Genomic DNA, 20,577 nt, shown 5'->3' with positions numbered 1-20,577 from the left:
TTCAACTTACATGATTCCAATTAATTTTCCAGAGTTAATCGTGGTGTCGCAGGACGCACCAGAGCAGGTATTTAACATAGGCATTTGCATAATGACTTTGAATATAAATCATCTTTATATTCCATAGTTTACATTCTTCTTTGTGCGGCGTTGCTACGGCTAATGAGACAAGAGGAAATGAAAACCAGAAACAAACACAAATATTCATCTTCAGCTTCTTTCAATCATGTTAAGATGTGTTGCGCATTACTTCACGTGAACCACCAGCGAACAGTCATGCTAATGAAGACGGTATATAGCTAGCTGCTATCACAGCTAGCAAAGTTGAAGACACAGCGTTTGTGGACCATCGAACTGAAGGATCGTTTCTGTGAATCGCCCCAAATGCGTTGTGAGCTACTGAAGTAGCTCGTACGCTGAGTGAACTGGTAACACGCTGGTAACATCGGAAGTGGGAAGTCGGACCTGATGTTACAGCAGTGATCAAAGTCAGGATACAAGATAGTGACGTCCACAGGAGTTACGCTCACGTGGATGTACGCTGCGTTAAGAGCTAGAAAATCCGCTAGGCATCGTGCTTTTAGCATATTTCATTCACTTCCTGTTTACATTCGGGGAAGCCATCTTGGATTGCGTGCTCGGTGGGGCAAAGGAGTTTCTCACTTTCCGATTTGGAAATTCTACGATTGGAACGTACCTATAGTCTTTAGTCGTGGCTAGCATAAATCATGAGCAAACCTGATCTTTCAAAGTACAAAATGGTGTTTTATTGCGTTCAGGGAGGAGCTTATAGTCGTCTTTGTTTAGCATGTTCGGCAGGACATGTTAGCAACTATAGTGCAAAGGAGACGTTTAAAACTGACACTTGTTTATCCCAGTCACAAATGTTACAGTGAGGACAGGGCTTTATTGAGGGCGACCACACGTCCCAAAAACAAATCCCCGTAACAGAGGCAGCCGCCCTGTGGAACTACACCACAGCAGGGCTCCGCACCTTGGACCTCAAAGGGCCAAGAGCAGGATTTTGATCCAACCAATCAAGATGAGTTAATGAACCGGTTGTGACTGGCCCTTTGAGGACCGAGTCATCATCATCGGTCACGCAGCGTCTCAAAGCTTCTTCTTGATGTTTTCATGACTCAAATAGTGATCGGTGATGAGCTTGGCCCGTAGTCGTGCTGAGCAGTTTCATGTTCTAGCTTGTCTTGTTAGCTAAAACAGCATTCATGCATCTCAGAATCACAGCCACCAGAGTGACGTAAAGTTAGTAACATGAGTCCTGCGAAGTCCAGGGATGTGATCTAATGTGGGCTTTTAGATGAAAGGATTTTGTATATGACATGTTTTTGTATGAATATGTTATAATATAGCTGAATCCACCAATAACTCATGAGAAAACCGCAGCTCCTAACATGTTATTCCATGTCTGAATTGTCAAAATTGTCAGTAAGGATTAACAATATTACTATGAGTGTCAGATAGTTTTATGGGAGATATTCGTGTCATGTTTAGGATGTAAATAATAACATGGCAAAATAAATACTTTCTGATTTGGAAATCCTACGTTTGGAACGCACCTATAGGTGTCTTTAGTCTCTAGTCATGGCTAGCATAAATCACGTGCAACCCTGTTAGCTTGCACTAAAAATAAAAAGAAGTTCTTTCAAAGGGCAAAATTGTGTTTTATTGCGTTCAGGGAGGAGCTAATACGAGTTAGAATATAGCTGAATCCGCCAATAACTGAGAAAAACTCAGCTCCTAACATGTTATTTGACGTCTCAAAATTCTCAGTCAGGATTAGCAATATTACTATGAGTGTCAGATAGTTGAGAGTTTTATGGAATTAATTTCAAAAAGAAGCTGAAAATGAAGGACTTTATTGATGGCTGAAAGCTTTGTCGAAAGTGACGCTCAGAAAACTTAAGTTTTCCAGTGATTCAAATCCAGGAACTTCTTCTGGACGACTGCCTCAGTCAGAGCTAACCGTGTTGGGATTGGGGTTCGTACAGAGGGATGCAGCGACGGATGACCAGGGCTGAGACGGGCTGCAGCCCAGCGAGTGAGTGAGTGAGCACAGGTGTGAGTCATCACGGCTCATCATCAACACCAGATGAAGGTGGAGAGTGAGATGAGGCAGAAGACGCAGGCGCCTTCAGAGACAAATAGGGAGGATGTTGATGAGTTCTGTGTCACTTGCAAATGTTCGGCTGCTCTGTCTGTGAACTCACATGACAGAGCTGCTGCCAGCAGCTTTGCTAACACCTCGAGCACGTCGAGCTCATTCGCAGGGTTTTGTGGACCTGAAAAACAGTTTGGTTTGGTGACACGCCGCACCACATTTGGACTACACCACAAAGTCATTTATAGGGCTGAGGCTTCATGAAACAGGCTCCTTATTTTTAGAGCTCAATAGGTGGCACTGTTGGTTTAAAAATGAGGTCAAGTTTCTTTGAAATGGTTCTTCAGATCCAAAGATTTTAGAGCAGAGAGCGCCTTTGAAGATGAGGACACTGTATCATGAAGCCTCACCGGCCCATCACTATTTAGGGCTCAAGATAACTGCAGGACGTTTTTTATTAAAGTTACACGACAAACCACAAATGACTCTGAGTCTCCTACTATCTCACGATTCAATTCCGATTTTTTTGGACCACTGTTTGATTTAAAATTTGTTCACGTTGATTACGTTTGAAACATTTATCCCTGATAAGGATGGAATTATTGAACTGTTCAAAGCAATATCACAGACTGCTTGAGGAACACCCAGATGCTTGTGAGCTCATGTGGCTGAAAGATCATTTGTGCTCAACGTTACGTCCCGGTCCAGATGTGAACGGATCCTTCTGTCTGTGCTCTGTCTTCATTTCCTCTGTATTTCTGCAAGTTTCCACAATTCTTACTGATCCAGACCAAACGGAGCAGTACCACCTGAAACCATGGGGGGCAGTGATGCTGTTACTACCTAATACGTAGTTCTAATGAGACACAAAGAAGATGTAACAATGGTAACTCTATATTGAACAGCCTCACCGACCAGCGCCTCCTACAACGCTGCATCTGTTTCCTCTTCTCTGCAAGAGCTACATGATCAGTTTGTTGTTGTCATACACTCTTGACTTGACTTGGGCTGCTCCCCCTGGTGGATATATTAGTGAACAGCCATAGCAAGACAAAGAACGCATGGAAGCATGTGATCGGTGATGGTAACATTGTTTGAATGAGACAGGTTCAATTTCTTGTGTAAAGGGAGCATGAACATGACTGTAGATGGGGCGGTCTTAAGGCTCCTGATCCCAGGCACTGAGGGCCTGCACTCCAGTCCATTACAGGACATGACAACCCAGTTCAAGTCCAAGGCCAGACAATGTTCATCTGCTGTCAATAAGTTCCTTGATGTTTATAATTGATTCTGGCTAAAAAAAACGTACCTAAAAAAACGGCTCATATTTTGGCGCGATCCCATGAAATTATTCTCTGGGCCAGAATTAGCCCCCCGGCCTTGAGTTTGACATGTAACTCTCACTGTGGGGCCTTACTCAAGTGTCCAGGGACCTAATGACGAGGGGGGGGGGGCGAGACAGTATTTACAGATAGATAGGTAGGTAACTTCCAGTCAATTTCCTGCCTCATTGGCTTCCAACACAGGCTGGTATCACTGCAGTTTACATGAGACTTTAGCACGTATTGATACACGGAGCGGTCAGTAGCAGCAGCTGTCCAGCGAGGCCCTGCACAACTGGGCCCCATTATCCAGCAGATTAATGGCCCTCCGCTGCTGTAACTGGTATTAATAACCCGGTGTCACGCCGATCATCGACGCGCCGAATATCGGCTGACAAAGACGCGCCGCGTTATTAACAGCCGTTTTTACAAATGAACCTTTAATGACGAGCGTCGCGTTGCGTTTGATCACCGTCGGATTGAACAAACGGACGACTAAAAAAAGAAACAAAGGCTCCTGGCGCGAGTCATTTGCCAGCGAGGCGGGCGGCGAGCATTAGCATGTGTGCATGTGTGCGCCGCCGGTTTGATGGTGCGGTGTCTGTGTGTGTGTGTGCGTCTCCGTGAATTTGCAAGCGTGTGTGTGTGTGTGTGTGTGTTGTGTGAAGCAGCCCCAGGGAGGGGCTCTGACATTGAAGACGGGTTAAATCCTGTTTTACATTCAAGTGGCAGGCCCTGCTTCATTAGAGTGAGGATCATTCCTCCTCAAGACCAAAGGAAGCGCATACTAAACAAGAGCAGTTGTTGGGGAGAAAACGCCATTGTACGTGCAGACGCCCGTCTACTGTACCGTCGCTCCCTCTCCGCCTCTCTCTCTCTCTCTGGATGCTTTCCTGAACAAAGCCATGGAACCATGCTCTTGATGTCTCCTTCCTCCCTGGATCCTGCGCTTGTCAAGGTAAAGGTGCGGCGGCCGGCGTGGAAGTGGCCGCCGCTCGCCGCCTGTCATTGACTCAGCCGTCCGCCCTCTCTGTCACAGGCTGTGATGGCTTATCTGCGCCCCTGAATTGGAGCCGTGCGCCCCAGGGAAATACCTCAGCACATGTAAATGCACTTGAAGGAGTCAAAATATGGGGCGGAATAATGGAGTGAGGGATGGAGGGAGACGCCCCGGAACGGCCGACACGGCTTCACCATTCACTCTGCCTTGTTAGCCACTTCGGAACAAGTTACGGCATCAGATCTCATTCCGGCCTGACGCGTGAGAAAAGCTGCTCTTCAGCCTCAGTTACTCCGTATGCTACGACATTTGTCATGAGTCCAGAAACGCACATCAAGCACAGCCAGAATCGTCCGTTCATTTTCTGCCACTACTCGAAATGTTGAACCCAGAAGCAGAGTTGAAGTCTCCAGTTGTTAGTATTGAGCTTCACTTTCACTACCAAGCCTCCCGCACAACTTACTACACCTACTTTTAAAGCACAAAGATTCATCCGTTTTCATGAATTTACCTCGATGTTTTAGATGATTTTTTAGATTAGATGAGATGAGATTACTCCCACAGTGGGGAAAGTCAACGTGTCACAGCAGACAATGACAACAAAGACAATGACATTAAAGAGCCACAACAAACATCCACAAAGCATCAACAAAAAAACTAACTAACAAACAGCAAAAGACAAGGATATAAGTTCTAGACATTTCTAATTTATTACTTTAACCTTAAGGTGCATCATAGGTGACCAACTTTTCATTAAACTGGGTTTGTTGGTGTTTACACCTCTGTAAATGTGGGCCTCAAAAAATGACTTGGCACACCATATTTGGCCCCTGGGCCTTACGTTTGACCCACGACTACAATTTATTTATTTTTTAAATAAACGGAGTGAAGAAGCTGTAGCACAAAGAAAGTGAAGAACAAGCTGAGCCCAAAGAAATGTCTCCATTTATTGGTCAGTCTAGGCTCCTCCTCCTCCGCCACCCAGTCTGCACCAACTGATGTATCCGGATTTGGGATGTAAGCGGTCCACAGAGGTCCACCAAGTTCTTCACACGGCAAAAGTGACCTCCTCGTCTACTAATTCTAGCCCTGTGGAGGTCTGTTATCAGGGGGTCCATCGGAGGCGCTCGTGTCTGGTGGCGAATTCCAGCTGCCGCCACAGGAGCATCGCTTCTCTTTCATTCTGAATTAGAATTTTCCTTCTCCGAATTCTTGACGTTTAAAGCGACAAATGACGGTGGGAACCAAAGCTGCGACAGTGTCGCGACACGCTTGATGACAGCAACAACGAAACAGTTTTCGGGCAGGGTGGATCCCTGGTGAGACATTCAGGACACATCGGAGACATCATGTCTCCCCCCGCATGGTCTGTAGCTTCCAGTGCGGTGGGAAGTCTGGGCCTCTTTGCTGCCCCCACAACAAACCTCTCACAAGCCACCGGAAACAATATCAATCATTAACTTGAGCCACACTTTAAATAAATGGATGTTTGGGGCAGACTGAAGTGGAGCGGCTCTCCTGCCGCCTCCATCTATAATGCAGGTGCTCTGATCCATGCTGGTGGCATTTCGCACCTGCGAGAGGCTACTGTGGGCTGTGGAGCTGTTTGGGGATGCAGGAGGCCAGATGTGGAGCGTGTTGTGGCTCCTGCAGCCGGTCTGGTCTGGACGCTGTTTGTCAGTGAGGGCGCGTCTCCTGCCTCCAGGCACCCTGCCCTTTAGAAGCGTCAGGCCTCAGGAGCCTCCTGCATGCCAAACAGACCTGTGCAGTCAGATGCAGCCGTGGAGCCAGGAGGAAAGGGCAAAAGGCTAGGAAGGGATGTGAAGGAGAGCCGCGCCAGGCAGGAGAGGCGCCGGCTGGGAGAGGCAGAGGACGTCGATATGGGATTGATCATGTCAGTCCCGTCATCTCAATACATATGGAGCATATGTTGCTCCGCACCTAAAGAGAGTTTTTTCATCTGCAACATGTTCGCAACATCAAAAACAACAGCCTCGTCTGAAGAGGGCAAATCAAATGCATGCCATTCCAACTGACTCTTTATGGAGATCTGTGGATGAGGAGCTGAAGCCAGCATCTCAGCACACACTGGGTGGTTGTTCCTTAGCCAGAGTGGTGGAGTCTCAGACGATGAAGGAAGAGATCAGCCGACAGAGTGAACGTGTTCACAACACCAGGAGAGAAGCTGACACTTTACTAAAGCAGCAAAAACATCCGACCCACAGAGACTACGACCGTGGTCAGAGACTAAATTGGCTGTAGCTGAATAACGTTGAGTCCAACTTGCTGGAGATACTGAGATTAATTTAGATTAATTAATCGCAGACAGAAGCAATGAATCGAAACACATAACAGGGATTCGTGGTTATGATCCATCCCTGTGCTGATGGACTGGAACTTGTGGATAGAAGCACAAAGAATGTTTTGTTCCACTTGTACCACTTATATTGAAGTGAGATTAATCGCGATTAATTAATCATAAAATGTCCGATTCATTAGATTGCTGCGTCCCATGTCTCCCCCTAACACTAGCACTTGGTTGTGCGCGCCCTCTACTATGAAGCTCCCTGCGACGACCAAGTGAAGTGACTGATGTCCCTCAGAACTGGGACGACACTTGATGATGTCACACGTAAAGACAGCGTGTCATTGGCTGCCGTGCTGTGTTTTGTTTCCTGTATATCCAGTGTTGGAGACAGCGTTTTGGAGATGGCAGCTCCAACGTTTCTGCAATCTCTTGCATCGGCGCTGATCATCTCACTTGGTTCGGTGAACCAACGCAGAAGAAATGGGCGGGGCCTATGTTGCGGCGATAGATGTGTCAGAGGTGTGAGGATGCTAACGTTAGCCTGGATGCTAGCCTACTGTTGTTTGTTCAGAAGAATTCCAAACCTACTGTTGAACATCCATGTTGTATTGTTGATGTTGTGGGACACGGTGGAGCATTTGGCTCGCTGACGTGTGACACCAGAGAAAGTCAACAAAGGGAAGAGTGGTCCTGGCTACTAACATGTCCCTGTTGTCCTGGCCAACATTGTTTTGAAATCAAGTCCTTTGGTCTCCTGGACATCTCTCCACACTTCATATTTCAAGTCAGCTCCGGAGCTCCCTGGGTTTGACACTGACACGTGACGCGCAGAGCCCAGTGTTAGGATCAAAAACCAGTGTTCGGGTGAGAGATGGGACACTGCCTAACTTTTCTATCGCGTTCCACCGCGAATTGAAACAGAAAAGGACGGATAATAAACAGACAGGAAGCATATACGGGCAGAGATGTAGGAAGTGAAAAGGAGACACTTTTGAAATAAAGGCAGAGAAATAAGAATGAATGCCAATAGAGCAAAGGCACGTAAGATATCCAGCGTTGAACACTCGTCCAGACGCACTCTGCACGGGAAAGTCGACCCTGAGAGCCAAAGAAGAAGAAGAGCAATGAGGGGGGGAGACAGAGGTGAGGGGGGGAGGAAGTGAGGGCCACTCTGGGGTGAGACTCAACAGCAACATTGTGTGTCGATGGTTGGAAGATATCACAGACCTCCGCCCTCCTCCAGTCTGAGATAGTTATCGCTAACACCACACACACACACACACACACCTACACACACACTCGTCCACCTCACATATTCATGCGGCCGCAGATGAGCCGCTCATTATAGAAATTATGCTCACGTGCGGGGAAGCTGATCCGGCTTTAGATTCGGACGGCGGCACCACCGAATCTCTGACCTTCTTTCAGTTCTCAAACCATGACAGCACGTTGGGGATGATGTGGTCTTCTGCAGAGCTCCATTCAGTCGGCTGGAGTTAATGATCCACCATGAAAAATATATATCAGTGGAGGCTAATTTACAGGCAGATTCCTGGATGTCTGACTCGCTGGTTTGGGTTCACGATAAATATATAAATAAAGAGAGCAGCCTTACTTTTTTTTTTTTTTTTTTTTTTTGGGGGGGGGGTGGTAATTACACTCTATTAGCATGATGTGTGAGCGAGAGAAAGAAATTAAAAATGTAATGATCACTTCATTATGCTCAAAGATTTTGTTTTTTTGGAGGGGCTGAACCTTCGGTTGCAAAAAAAAAATCACCTTGAAAATGTCTCTTTTCTGCACTAATGTCATGCAATATTTAATATCAACCACGCCGTTTGATCTGGAACAAATTAGCATATTATCTTTCAAAGAGGCGGAGATCACGGGCCGCCTGACATGTGCGGACCGAGGCGTCCTCCAGGAAAGCCGCTCAGTTGCTGCGCGTTTTCCTGGACAGACATTCCTCAAGATTCAGTCTTCTCATCTTCATGTTATGATCCATGGCTTTTCAAAACAGTACGGTAAATTGTTTCAACCAACTTCAGTTTGAGTATTGTATCAAAACAATAATTTTATGAAAATATTTAATAGAAACTAATACATTTGTGAAGATCTAGAAATCGATTGCGATGCTCTTGACTGATGAAAGCTGTGAACCTTATGAGGACCAGGAAAATGACAGGCAAAGGGTGAGGCTTGGCCCACGAGCCACACGTTGCCCAGTACAATATGAGCATTGTATATTCACTGGTTGACGGATGTTCAAGTACAGAGGAGTTTTGTTTTTAATGCTTGTTTATTCTCCTTGATCATTTATGGGCTTCCTCCAGGCACTCTGGTTTCCTCCCACTCATTTTGTCTTGGGAGTCTGGGTTTCCCCCAGTAACGGGGAAAGACTGTAGCTACCCAGGAAAGAGGGAAGGGAACAAGCAGCAGATCATGAATGAATATCTGTTCTACTAGCCGCAATAATGCTGTGTGTTTGGTTTGTGTGGTTAGATCTGGGGAAGCTAACACTTCCAGAGAAATCCAGACTTTATGAAACACTTTTCCACCGACACACTAGAAAAGAGAAAGCTTTAATGAGTCTGCGGTGAAAAATAGTTTAGCAATGTTTTGAAGGTTTCCTGATCTGCTGTTGCAGGCAGTGTGTGTTGACACAGCTCCTTAACACGACTGCCACCTGCTGTCCAACTGAGCACATTGCATTTAATTGTGAAGATAAATTATGATCAATATTGGTGTAAATTTTAAACGGAGCCATTTAAAGCAAGATGTCGGACACACACCACAAATGGCTACTTTGTCCTGAGAAAAAAAATGAAAGTATTTTTTATTTTATTTATTGGTTTTCTGATCATTTGAATTGTCGATCACGGTCCGTGTCCTCCATTTATATATTATTTTTGGAGGGGAAAATAATCAGACAGAGAAGGTCTTTCTGATCACGGAAATTGTTCTCCAAAAACAAAAAAAAAAACCCTCAGCTAGCATGAGTTGTTGTCATAGTACTCCACTTCCTCCGACATGTCAGTGGCTGGTGCACCACACGCAGTGGTGACAGGCAGGTAGCCATCCCGTCTGGGAGCAGCTCAAGGCCGACGTGTGTCCTCACTGAGTCACATGGGTCTGTACCTGCACGCAGCACGTCATGTTAATCACCGCGAACAGCAGAAATGAATGTTTCATGATACATCGCTGCGACAGCAGAGGGCTCATGTTCTGCCGTCCGACTCTCCCGTGGATAAAAAAAAAAGTTCCCAACAGCAAAGTTTCTCGCTTTAATTCTCCTCAGAGTGGCACACACACACGCACACGTACATGTAAACAAAAGTACAGACTTTTTTTCTTCACGCCCCTCGTACCCTGGTATTGCTCTTTAAAACAGTCTCATGTGACAAATGCGTCTGTACATGAAGAGGAGACAGAGGCGTGTTGAGCCAGTCCAGGATGGCAGGGACGTGGGGTTCCGTCTGGAAGCCCTCTTGGTTTCACTGACACCACAACCAATGGGGACCATGAACGGAACCAGCATAAAACTTAGTGAACCGGCGAGGTCGACAGCAGTTGGGGATTGGTGTTGATATAAAAATATACAAAACTCTGAAAATAAAAGATGCTCGAAAAAGAAATCAAATCCTCACCTGATTTGAAAAATCTTTGATCATCGGTTTTGGATAACTTAACAACAAATACTCTTCAAGTATAAATACTCAGATATACTTTGAGTTTCCTCTACTTTTTGGAGGCCTTCCCCTGGTCGTCCTCCTCCTCGTCCTGGTGCCGGCGGCGGCGGGAGTACCCCGAGTGATCCCGCCTCTCCTGGCACTCCTCGCAGTCGTCCTCCTCCATCCCGTCCTCGTGGATGATCTCCACCTCCAGCCTTCCGATGTAGAGCGAGACCGCGCACAGCCAGAAGAGGGCGGCGCTGCCCACCACGGCGCCCTGCAGCAGCAGCGCGGGCACCGACAGCAGCATCATCCTCCGCAGGACGAAGAGGCTGCCGACGTAGGAGGCGGCGCCGAAAGACACGCAGATGCCGCCGAGCATGAAGAAGGCTGGAAGCACAGGAGGACAGCAAGCACAGGCATCAGGTTCAGCTGGACTGGTGAGTGGCTCTCCAAGGTCCACTTTCTGATTCCAGTCGATACCAGGGATCCTGGGCCATCATCCATTCTGAACGCTTCATTAAATCTTGCTGCAAAATACATCTAAAGTCAGTTTGGAGGAGCAGCGTAAACAAGTTACGAGAAACTCCTCTGGGACTGGGAGAGGCAGCGTGTCCTGGGTCTGCCCCGTGGCCTCCACCTCTGGACAGAGAGTGGTTCTACTTGGACTCTTCCCAACTCTGGGAGCGTGCTAGTTCATCGTGAAAGAGCACCGTACCATATCCTGCTTCTCGCCCAACTTCGCTCTGAACGTAGGCGATGACTCCGATGCCAGTGGCCAGCAGACCGTTTCTGAACCACGAGAGGAAACCTGCAGCAACAGAACCTTTACTTTAAAAACACTGAACAAGTGAAATCAAACATCAAACAAGGTTCACAACTAAGCACTTACTTAACTTACACGGGATCATTTAGTGTTTTAGCTTGTCTCCAGCACCTTGTCCCCAATTTTACTGGATTTATTTATCAGAATTATCAGACAACTAAAATAGAAGTCATGATCCTTTATCACAGTGCGCGCGGCCTTGTCGTTCCAGTTTACAGCCACAGCGCCCCTCAGTGTCCCAAATACGCAATTGCTGCTACAATACTGAAATAAAGCGAGAAGGATCAATCGCATTTAGGTGGACGTTATTTCCCCTTGTGAGCGGGTGATGCAGGCTGAACAGTGAATAAAAAGTAGTAATGAAGCAATTTCTCCCCTTAAACTGGCGCCAGTTGATTATTGACTTTTTAACTGATCATAACTGCTTTTATTTTGATTTTTTTTTCCATATATTCCAGTACAACCCATTTTCAGAAATGGCTGGGACAAAAAAAAAAAAGCAGTTCCAGCATTTTGGTTGTAGGAACCCACCGTGATTTTCTCACAAAAAGAAAGATTTATGTGCCCAGTTTAAATGAACCCCAGTTGCAGCCAGTGGCAACAGGCTGTGTGTCTGTACTGTTGTATTTTTTGTTTTTTAATTCTCAAGATACTTTGCATATATTTAACATGGCAAAGTCCTGCCCAATAACCAGTGCAGCACGGACCCTAACCTCGAACCCTGGTGTAGCCGCCACGTTAAAAGCAGGATTGAGGATGTAGCTGGAGCTCGATGAAAACAGGATACAACTGGTGGAAGTGGAAGATAAATAAATGTTATGATCAGTTAAAAAACTATCACCAGTTTAAAGAGAAAACTGTGGGAAGATTGAAGGCAGTCTACTCATCTATCCATCGATCTAACTTGAACTGAATATTCGACACAGATGTGTTATGATGACGTCAACTCAGAATTCTCCGTCCCAAGTCTTGAGTTCCGAGGCGTTTAAACTGGTCGGCGACTGGACAAGAAGTCGTCTTTCACTTACATCAGTGCAGTTGAGTTTTTACAACTTCCTATTTTCCAAATCAGCCAGTTTTAATTAAAAGATAACTGCTTATTTAAATGAAGACCGCGACGGTAATAGGCTTCTGAGATTAAATTAAATTATGCCACGTCTTCAGATTAGTTTGTGAAGCTTTGTCAAACCCCCCAAAAAAATGGGTGGCGGTAGATTGTAACGCAATTCACTTATTAACTGATAACTACTAATGAAAACACTCGATATCACTGCACGCCGTCGCCCCTCGACTGAACATCTCCTGCCTCGTCTCTCAAGCTTAGAAAGCAGTTCTCTATTGTGAAGTGTTTTCACCGGACTCCTTTATGAATCAGGACTTTTGTTTCTTGCAGGACTAGTCTGTCAAGACAGAAGACAGGTGAAGATAAACAGAACCAGAGCGTCATTCTATTGGACAGAAATCTGAGTTCACCTGCGGAAAACACTCCATCACAATGTAAAAGAATATTAAGTGAACAGCAGAGATTTACTTTAACCTCTGACACACGGAGACAATGCACCACCAGGAAATGACTGTATCTTTTTGACTCTACAGATCACGTTGTAAACAAGAAGAAATCAACATTTCTGACGAGTGACGAATCAAAATACCTGTTTCATGAGACTTTCTCAGCATCTGCAAAAACAAAAAGTGAAACAATCTTTCACAATTCTGTCTTAGTATAATTCCACATCTTTAAAGGGCATAGATGAAAAAAAAAAGACAGATGAAATTAAATATTACCAGAAACACAAACCGGACTGTTGTGTCTACTGAACCTTAGACCTCTGACTTATTTACCTGGCGAATCAAACGCAACGGCACCAGAATCGCACTCACAGATGCACACATCGAACGATCCGCTCGAACATTCGGACAATAACGCCGTGTCCGTCTCGCAGCTCGCTAAGGCCGCGGTGACTCCTCACCAGAGCATCCGCCTTGTCGAGGTCCGCCAGCTGGTACTGTTGCTGCTCCGCCGCCCGGATCTTCCCCCACGGCCCCTTCTCTGCCGCCCGCAGACGCCCGGCTCCGTGCAGGCCCACGGCGGGGGGACGCACTCGCCTCACCACCCGGACAAACCGGGAGGCCGCCCAGGGCAGCTGCCGCCGCGTCCACAAACCCAGAAAAGCCATGAGAGCAGTAAACACGACCTCCGCATGCCCTGCCACCTGTCACGTGACACGCACACACACCCGGAAGCAGCGCGGAGAGACGGCCGCCAAAAACTACAGCGCCACCGAGCGGCTTCCGCATGGATCCAGGTTTGACACGAGTCCGCTTTGATCAAACGATTACTGCGAAACTGGTTTTCGATTTTAGTTCGCAATTCGGCGATTAAAAAAAAAGTAATTAAGCAACGAGACGCTGGTGATTTTACGCTCCTACCACAGGGTGGCGCAAGACACCACAGTTCAACCACTCGTTCATTTCAACGAGAACGTTTGAAATAATGACGGCGTTTGACAACGTTTACTGGCACGGACTGAAACTTGGAGTTTAATATGTCTAATATCGCTCTATTTTCACTCTTTTTTGGTCACTTTTCCCGACATTCGCTACGACAGGCTTCTCAGTAAACAGGTAAACGGTGTCGTTATTTTCCTTATAATAATAATAATTGCAACAGCAATAACAGCCTTAACAACAACAACTATATAAATAATAATAATGATAATAGTGGTGGGACTTTAACGAGTTAATTACATTCATTAATTACAACATTATTACAATTAATTAAATACAAAAAAAAATAATGAAATTTAATTTAATCTAACAGTTTTCTCTCCAGACAACAGGGAACCTTTGTCAGTGCAGGAGTTCCTGCTCCACTGACCACACTGACGCACAAGACACGTGGCAGCTAGGATGAGAACAACAATAACAAACTTGGAGGAATCCCTGAACCAAAGCAAACAAAAGCATCTGTTTGCTTTGGTTCAGGAAGGTTTTTCACTACACAGTGTTCCAGGGTTTCCACTACTGTGAATGGACTTGAAATTCTTATAAAATTGGAATTCTTTTACAAACATTTTCAGCACATTAAAAGAGCTTTAGTTTAAATAAGGTGATGTAAAATTGAATATAGCCACCATGGTGATTTATTGTGCTGTTGTCAAACTGATGCAAAATAAACAATATTTTGTTGTTTAAATGTATGTATGGCTCCATCAACATGTGGCGTCTGGTGGCAAATATTCTTATACCAATAATAATAATAATAATAATAATAATAATAATAATCCCCAATCAAATATCTGTTCTATAACTGAATAACATGTTTATGACATATTTGTCAAAGAAAGCTTGACGTCCTCTAACAGCCCCAACCATGTGCTTGTCTTTTGTTTGTTGATCCCTCGGGATGCTGCGTGTCAACGCCTGTCGTACCTGCTGGTTGCATGTGCGCGCCGAGCTCTCGCTCGCGTCATCCTGTGCTTGTGTGTTTGTGTTTTACAGGCAGCCAAATCTTTTGATGTGACGCACTTCTGACCTCCTTGCTCGCACGCTACTGACCCCAACACAATGGAACACTCGTGTTTGTGTTTGCGCTCAAATTTCCAGTGTAACATCATCTGTTTGTCAAACCACGTCCTGACCGTAGTATCCATACATGGTCCGATCGACATTCTGAGGAATTGTTGTTGTTGTTGTCGGGTGACAGAAAGGCAGACTTTAGTCTTTGGTTCTCTTTAAACATATGCATTAACACACCAAGTAAAACTGAGCGGGAACCATGTATCTAATCCAAAATCAGTGACAGCACTCACTAGTTTGATACTGTGACATATATTTGGTTCCTCCCTCGCTGAAGTAGTCAAACAGCCCTCAGTAGTTACATTTCAAGATGCACACATGACAGAGAACATTTCTCCAGGCTCCTGCATGTCATTACGATTGTCTTGTATCAACTTCTTTTAAATATATTTTTTTATATTTTTTGGCGACAAACAGATGAATAAAATAAATGATGCAGTGAAACAAAAAAAAACAAACTTTTCATGTAAGCAGCACATACGCAGCAGATCAAGGGATTTCATTTCCTGATGCATATATAGAAAGTGGAATGAACAAGCTCCCTGAATGGTATTCTTTTGCACATCGAGGCATCAGTTCAGCTCTGTGCTGCTGAAGGGCCTATTTTCACTACACACCAGTTACACTGAAACAACTCAACGGACGTCACGGATACAGGCACTTTACACTCAAATATTCAAGACATTTTATTACAAACAGTGTATTACAAACACAAGTTTCTGGGACTTTTGATGGTGCTATTGAATGTATCACTTGTATATTTCATGGGCTGTGTTCTGGCATCTCTGGAGTCTAATCCCTGGTTAGTTGCCCTTCATCAAGTTAATAAATCTTACAAGAACGTTTCTAAATAATGCTGAGTGCAAATTCATCGAGAAAAGTAAACAAATAAAATCAATCTCACCGTGTGCAAATGTTAAGTGGGACCCGTTGTATTGTTCCATGGGGTCACAAACCCCGAAGAAAAATCATGTTTTGACATTTCTTGCCGCGGCGAAGGTTCAGTCTATAGGCCCGTGCTAGGATTTATGTCCCGAGTGGTCTCCATGACAAAACAATGAAATGTCACATTGAGCTGCAGGATATCAGGTTACATAATATCCCATATCTGTTTCTGGAAAAAGGAATATTTCCGAAGCCTTCTTTTAAAGCAGGACTGCACGTTGGCCCCCGACACACACCCTCTGCCTGAATTGGAACCAATATCCTCTTATTAGCCCAGCAAACTCTTTCCTGCCTCCTTCACTCTTCATTAGCAGGGTCCAGACGACCAGATGCTATCTGGCCATGGTGGTTTTTCCATTTCACAGTGTTTGATTTTCCGCATTGATGTCTCCTGCAAAAGCACGAGGAAGTGAAGCTCTGGTCTTTTATCTTTTTTCTTCGTTTTATCATGCTTGTCATGTTTACAAACTTTCACAACAGCTCCTGTTGTAAACTGACTCGCGCTATTTTTAATCTGAGAGCAAGACGCGAACACGACCTCTGCTTCTTTTCATGCAGCAGCAGCTCTTCAAAGCTGAATTCTCAGTCGAATCATCACACTCTTGAATGCACACAACAGCGTCACATTTCTTTTCCACTTTAAAACTGAATGCATAACAAGTGTCGGAAAGAAATCGTGAACCAATTCTTCTTCGATTCTGGAAGTCCCACCATAACCTTTTCCTGCTGTTTGGCTCTGTGTTTTTCTCTCCCAACATTACTGCCCCTCACCAGGGGTTGTTCAAATACCAATGTGAAAGAGCCACACAAGTGTTTCACCGGGTCTCGGGGCCTCTCATTGAGACTGGTCAGGCAGCATGTAACACTGCATCACTCAACACCACAACAACAAAAACAGGAAGCTGTTTCTAGTGAGAAATCTTCATCACACCAGTGTTGTGCAAGTTGGAGGGAGAATGCTTTCTTTGAATTGCCCATTTTCATCGTCAACTTTTTTATTTAGCTGTCAGTTTTGAACATTTTTGTGCAATGAAGCTGGCAAAGACTGCATATATTTTATAAGCCTTAGTAAGTCAACAATACACAGTGTTTTTGACTGTTTAAAAATGGACAAAAGACAAAAATGACAACTTAATATCACAATAAAAAAGGCAGGAATTATTATAAATATTTACATTAGCAAACTTTCATCCCTGGACTTGAGTGATAGAGCTTTTTGCCAATAGATAACAGCAATGTCCAGGTGTTTTCAACACCTGAGGATAGGGCAGAGCAGCCTCTGGTCTGGTCTCTCTCATTATCATTAAGAGTCGTAGCATGATTTTGAGTGAGACTCAAGACAAGAGAAAAGGTGAAGCTACACTCCTAAACAAGTTGTTTTTTTCCAGTTCATTTTCTAATGTTCTAATTCAATAAATGGCTGCATATCTGCCCTCTGTCTTGCTCCTTCTCAGTAACTCGTGGCTGAAACAATGTGTGTTTTACTCCTTCCAGGAACCCTTTTTTTTTTTATTCGCATACATGAACAAGACCCAGAGCTACACGAAGGACTTCAATCGTTTTCTGCCTGTGAAAGAGCTGATCCTCAATCGTGCTGACTCACATACTCCAGGACAGCTCTCAATTTCAAGCTCACAGTATCAAAAAAAATGCCGGATTATATTTAAATTATGCAATGTATTTCGACGGCAAATGCAAAAATGAGATATAAAGGATGTGCACGTAGTCACCGTGGACTTCAAGGGAAGGAGCCTCTCAACGTTTGGTACGTGCAGCATGCATGTAGAGCTCAGAAATTAGTCACTCATAAAAGCATTTGACAAGCCCTAAACTCCTGTTAACCCTTCTGTCACCTCTCAGCCCAATTCCTGCGGTGACAGGAGAAAAGAGGCGAAAGACAGAGCGCACCAGAGGGAGAGTAAGAGTGATAGAGAGGAGGAGGAGGAGGAGATGTATACGTGCAGAGCCGCACTCCTCTGACTTTCATTCCAGGCAGCTGCGTGGGGAGCACTGACCTTGGCAGTGGCTACACTGTTTTTCAGTCCCTGGAACAAACAAGTGTTAGATACCAGTGTAAAAGAGTCAGCGGACAACTGATTTATGGCACCGTTAATAGGCGAGGAAGGGACGCTGCTGAAGGATATACAACTGTTCATTTGAAGTGCTTCAAAATAAAAGCTATGTTCAACAATCGAGGGGAGCAGCCAGCGACAACGTAAACACACGACCCCTCCTGAACAATGCTGGTCGGAGCACGATAGGAAATGTTCAATTTCTTCCACCATAATATTTTGCTCTGCCCAGAGTGTTGGGGAAATGTTCCCTTGAGCTCAACACTCCAGCTGACACACACCGAAACAGAAATGTGCTGCAAATCAAAGGAAATACATGTGTGAAAACCTTCTGCAGAAGCATCTAAAACAGCTACTTCAAGTATGAACTATTTCTGCCAGGAGCAGCAGGATCAGCAAAATAACACAGCCACTGCAATAACAATGCAAACACAACCCTCCTGTGTTGACGCTCTAAAGTGCACGTGCCCAAAAAGAAGGTGTGCCAGGAAACACATATTTTGAAACCAGGATTGCAATTTTCTGTTTTTCTGAGTGGGAGGTTTTCGATTTCTCGAAATGATACAGCTAATTCCACCTGCTAACATTTACTACACACACGCACTCAAGTTCACGTACACAGCTACTTACAGTGCAGCAAACAGGTGGTGTCACTACAGGAAACAGGATGTGATTCTGTTGGGATTATTTCATGTTGCAGGTGTCAGAATTGTTTTTTCCGGTAATTATGAGTGTGCATTTTTCTGTCAGCTTTAATTTATTGTTAATTGTTGTAGATTGTTTCATTATTGTTAGGGCAATGTCCCAATGTTTTTTTGTTACTTCCCTGTACGTTTGTTTTTACAACAGAAAGCAGAAGAAAACTGTCGGACCATTGCTTTATTAAACTGAAATGCAGAAATAAGATCTCAGTTTGAGACAAAATGAATGATTGATCATCAAAAATGTTTCATAAAACCTGTTTCTAATCTATCTAGCTATCTATCGAGCAAGCTAGCTACCCAGATGGCTTCATCTAGATAGATAGATAGATGAATAGCTGTCTGTCTAGATACCTAGCTAGCTATCTACATGCTATTAATTAGGACATAAACTACCTGTTATTTAAATATTTATGGTTAAAAAAACATTTTGAAGAGTAGCTGTTTGGCTGTGCTAGTCAAACAGAACATTCTATTGAATTATATCTATTGAATATTGTGTGCAATTATCGATTCGCAAAAATAAATTAAAAATATGTATTTGTTCTTTCTTTCTCATGAATGTTATACCATAAAATGCTGATAATCTAAATGCCTTCATTTGTTTAAACTGTCATATTAATAATAAATTTGTATATGACATTAAATATTTTTACAAATTTAGTACTGTGTCAATTAGTTGTCTTACTTCCTATTACTTTTATTTCAGGTTTTTGTAAACAACAAGCGCAAAACTTTTTTTTATCTGAATGTTTGTTTAAACATCTCATTCTACTTTCTTAGAAGTACACCTTTTTCTTTGGATCTTTTCATGTTTGCTTGACAGGCCTAGAATAGAAGAGCAACGTTCAAACACGGCACGCGTTGTTTTTCACTGAACCATGAGCACCAAAACAAGACCTTCATTATTGTGCGAAACCAAACAATGACTCATGTTTTAAACTCTGATTTATGCTCGTCGTATTTGTCACGGAGGAAATGAAACTCCAAAAACAGGATCATAAACCCAGCACAGCATCTTCACGTGGTAATCATTACACTGATGCTGCGTGTGTTTACGTGCGACGCTTCATGTCCGTACATATTTCTGCTGTCAGCCTGCACTCACCCGCTCTGACCACTGCTCTATTTGTAGATGGGGCTGTGCAGAAAGCGGGAGGTTGATGTGTCGTGCCAGTGTCATGTCAATACTCTGCCACCCTAATCCCACACGGGCGAGCACTAATCCAGCATTTTAACCCCAGGCCAGACTTTTAAACTGCCTCATTTTCTTCCACCGAGCAGGCAACATGTTTGTGTTCAAACTCTTTCTGACCCAATTCATTTGCTTGAGCAGGGAGGTAGCCACCTACTGCAACTCAAGCCTAAATCATAACTAAAATAACAGGGCACTCATTGAAAAATTGGGTCACGTCCATATCTGGGCCCTGGTGTTATTTTCAGAGCAGAAAAGTTATGGCATATGAGCTGCTACTACAGCAGTTAAACATCCCTGGTCAAACTTTCCCTTCAAACAAATACTTCAGTAACTTAAAAAATAAATAAATAAATAAATAAAAATCATCAGTAATGCATGTATGGTAACTTGTGGCAACTTTATACAGTAAGTTATGGACTTAATCTAGCTATAAAGACTCAATATGATACCTTTTAATATCTAAGAAACATCACTATAAGTTGTCATACGTGATTATAAACATTCATAACATCCTCTTTAAAGCCTTATAAATGCATTATGGGGTCTTATTAAAGTACTAATGACGCGTTACAGGTATGGCCTTAATATATAGTATAACCGAGGCGTCTGGTTTGTTAAGCCCGTAAGTGAATTTCACTGTGTTTTTTTTAAGCCCAACGCGTATGAAAATCAACAGTTACATCTCGGTGGTCTCGTGCGGTGGGCGGTTTTTGTCTGAGAGTGGGTCGTAGTAGCACGTGGTCACGTGGTCTGCGTGGCTGTATGACAGCCGGAGAAGTGGACTGTGGGAGGAGGAGGGGGAGGGGGAGGGGAGGAAGCGTGGCGCGGGGGAGAGA

General features: G+C 44.2%; 1 protein-coding gene across 1 annotated transcript; it reads right to left on the bottom strand.

Moving 5' to 3' along the window:
• Window positions 1–9,744: 9,744 nt before the first annotated feature.
• On the bottom strand, window positions 9,745–13,463 carry tmem160 (transmembrane protein 160). Its single transcript, XM_053872943.1, has 4 exons — window positions 13,217–13,463; window positions 12,899–12,923; window positions 11,139–11,231; window positions 9,745–10,810 (listed from the first exon to the last, which is right to left on the bottom strand). The coding sequence occupies exons 1-4, from the start codon at window positions 13,421–13,423 to the stop codon at window positions 10,488–10,490; spliced, it is 648 nt and encodes a 215-aa protein (XP_053728918.1). The 5' UTR covers window positions 13,424–13,463; the 3' UTR covers window positions 9,745–10,487.
• Window positions 13,464–20,577: the final 7,114 nt, after the last annotated feature.

Source organism: Synchiropus splendidus, chromosome 8, assembly GCF_027744825.2.
Source record: "Synchiropus splendidus isolate RoL2022-P1 chromosome 8, RoL_Sspl_1.0, whole genome shotgun sequence".
NCBI lineage: Eukaryota > Metazoa > Chordata > Actinopteri > Syngnathiformes > Callionymidae > Synchiropus > Synchiropus splendidus.
The sequence above is the reverse complement of the archived record's forward strand: the minus strand, read 5'-3'. Positions and strand labels throughout refer to the sequence as shown.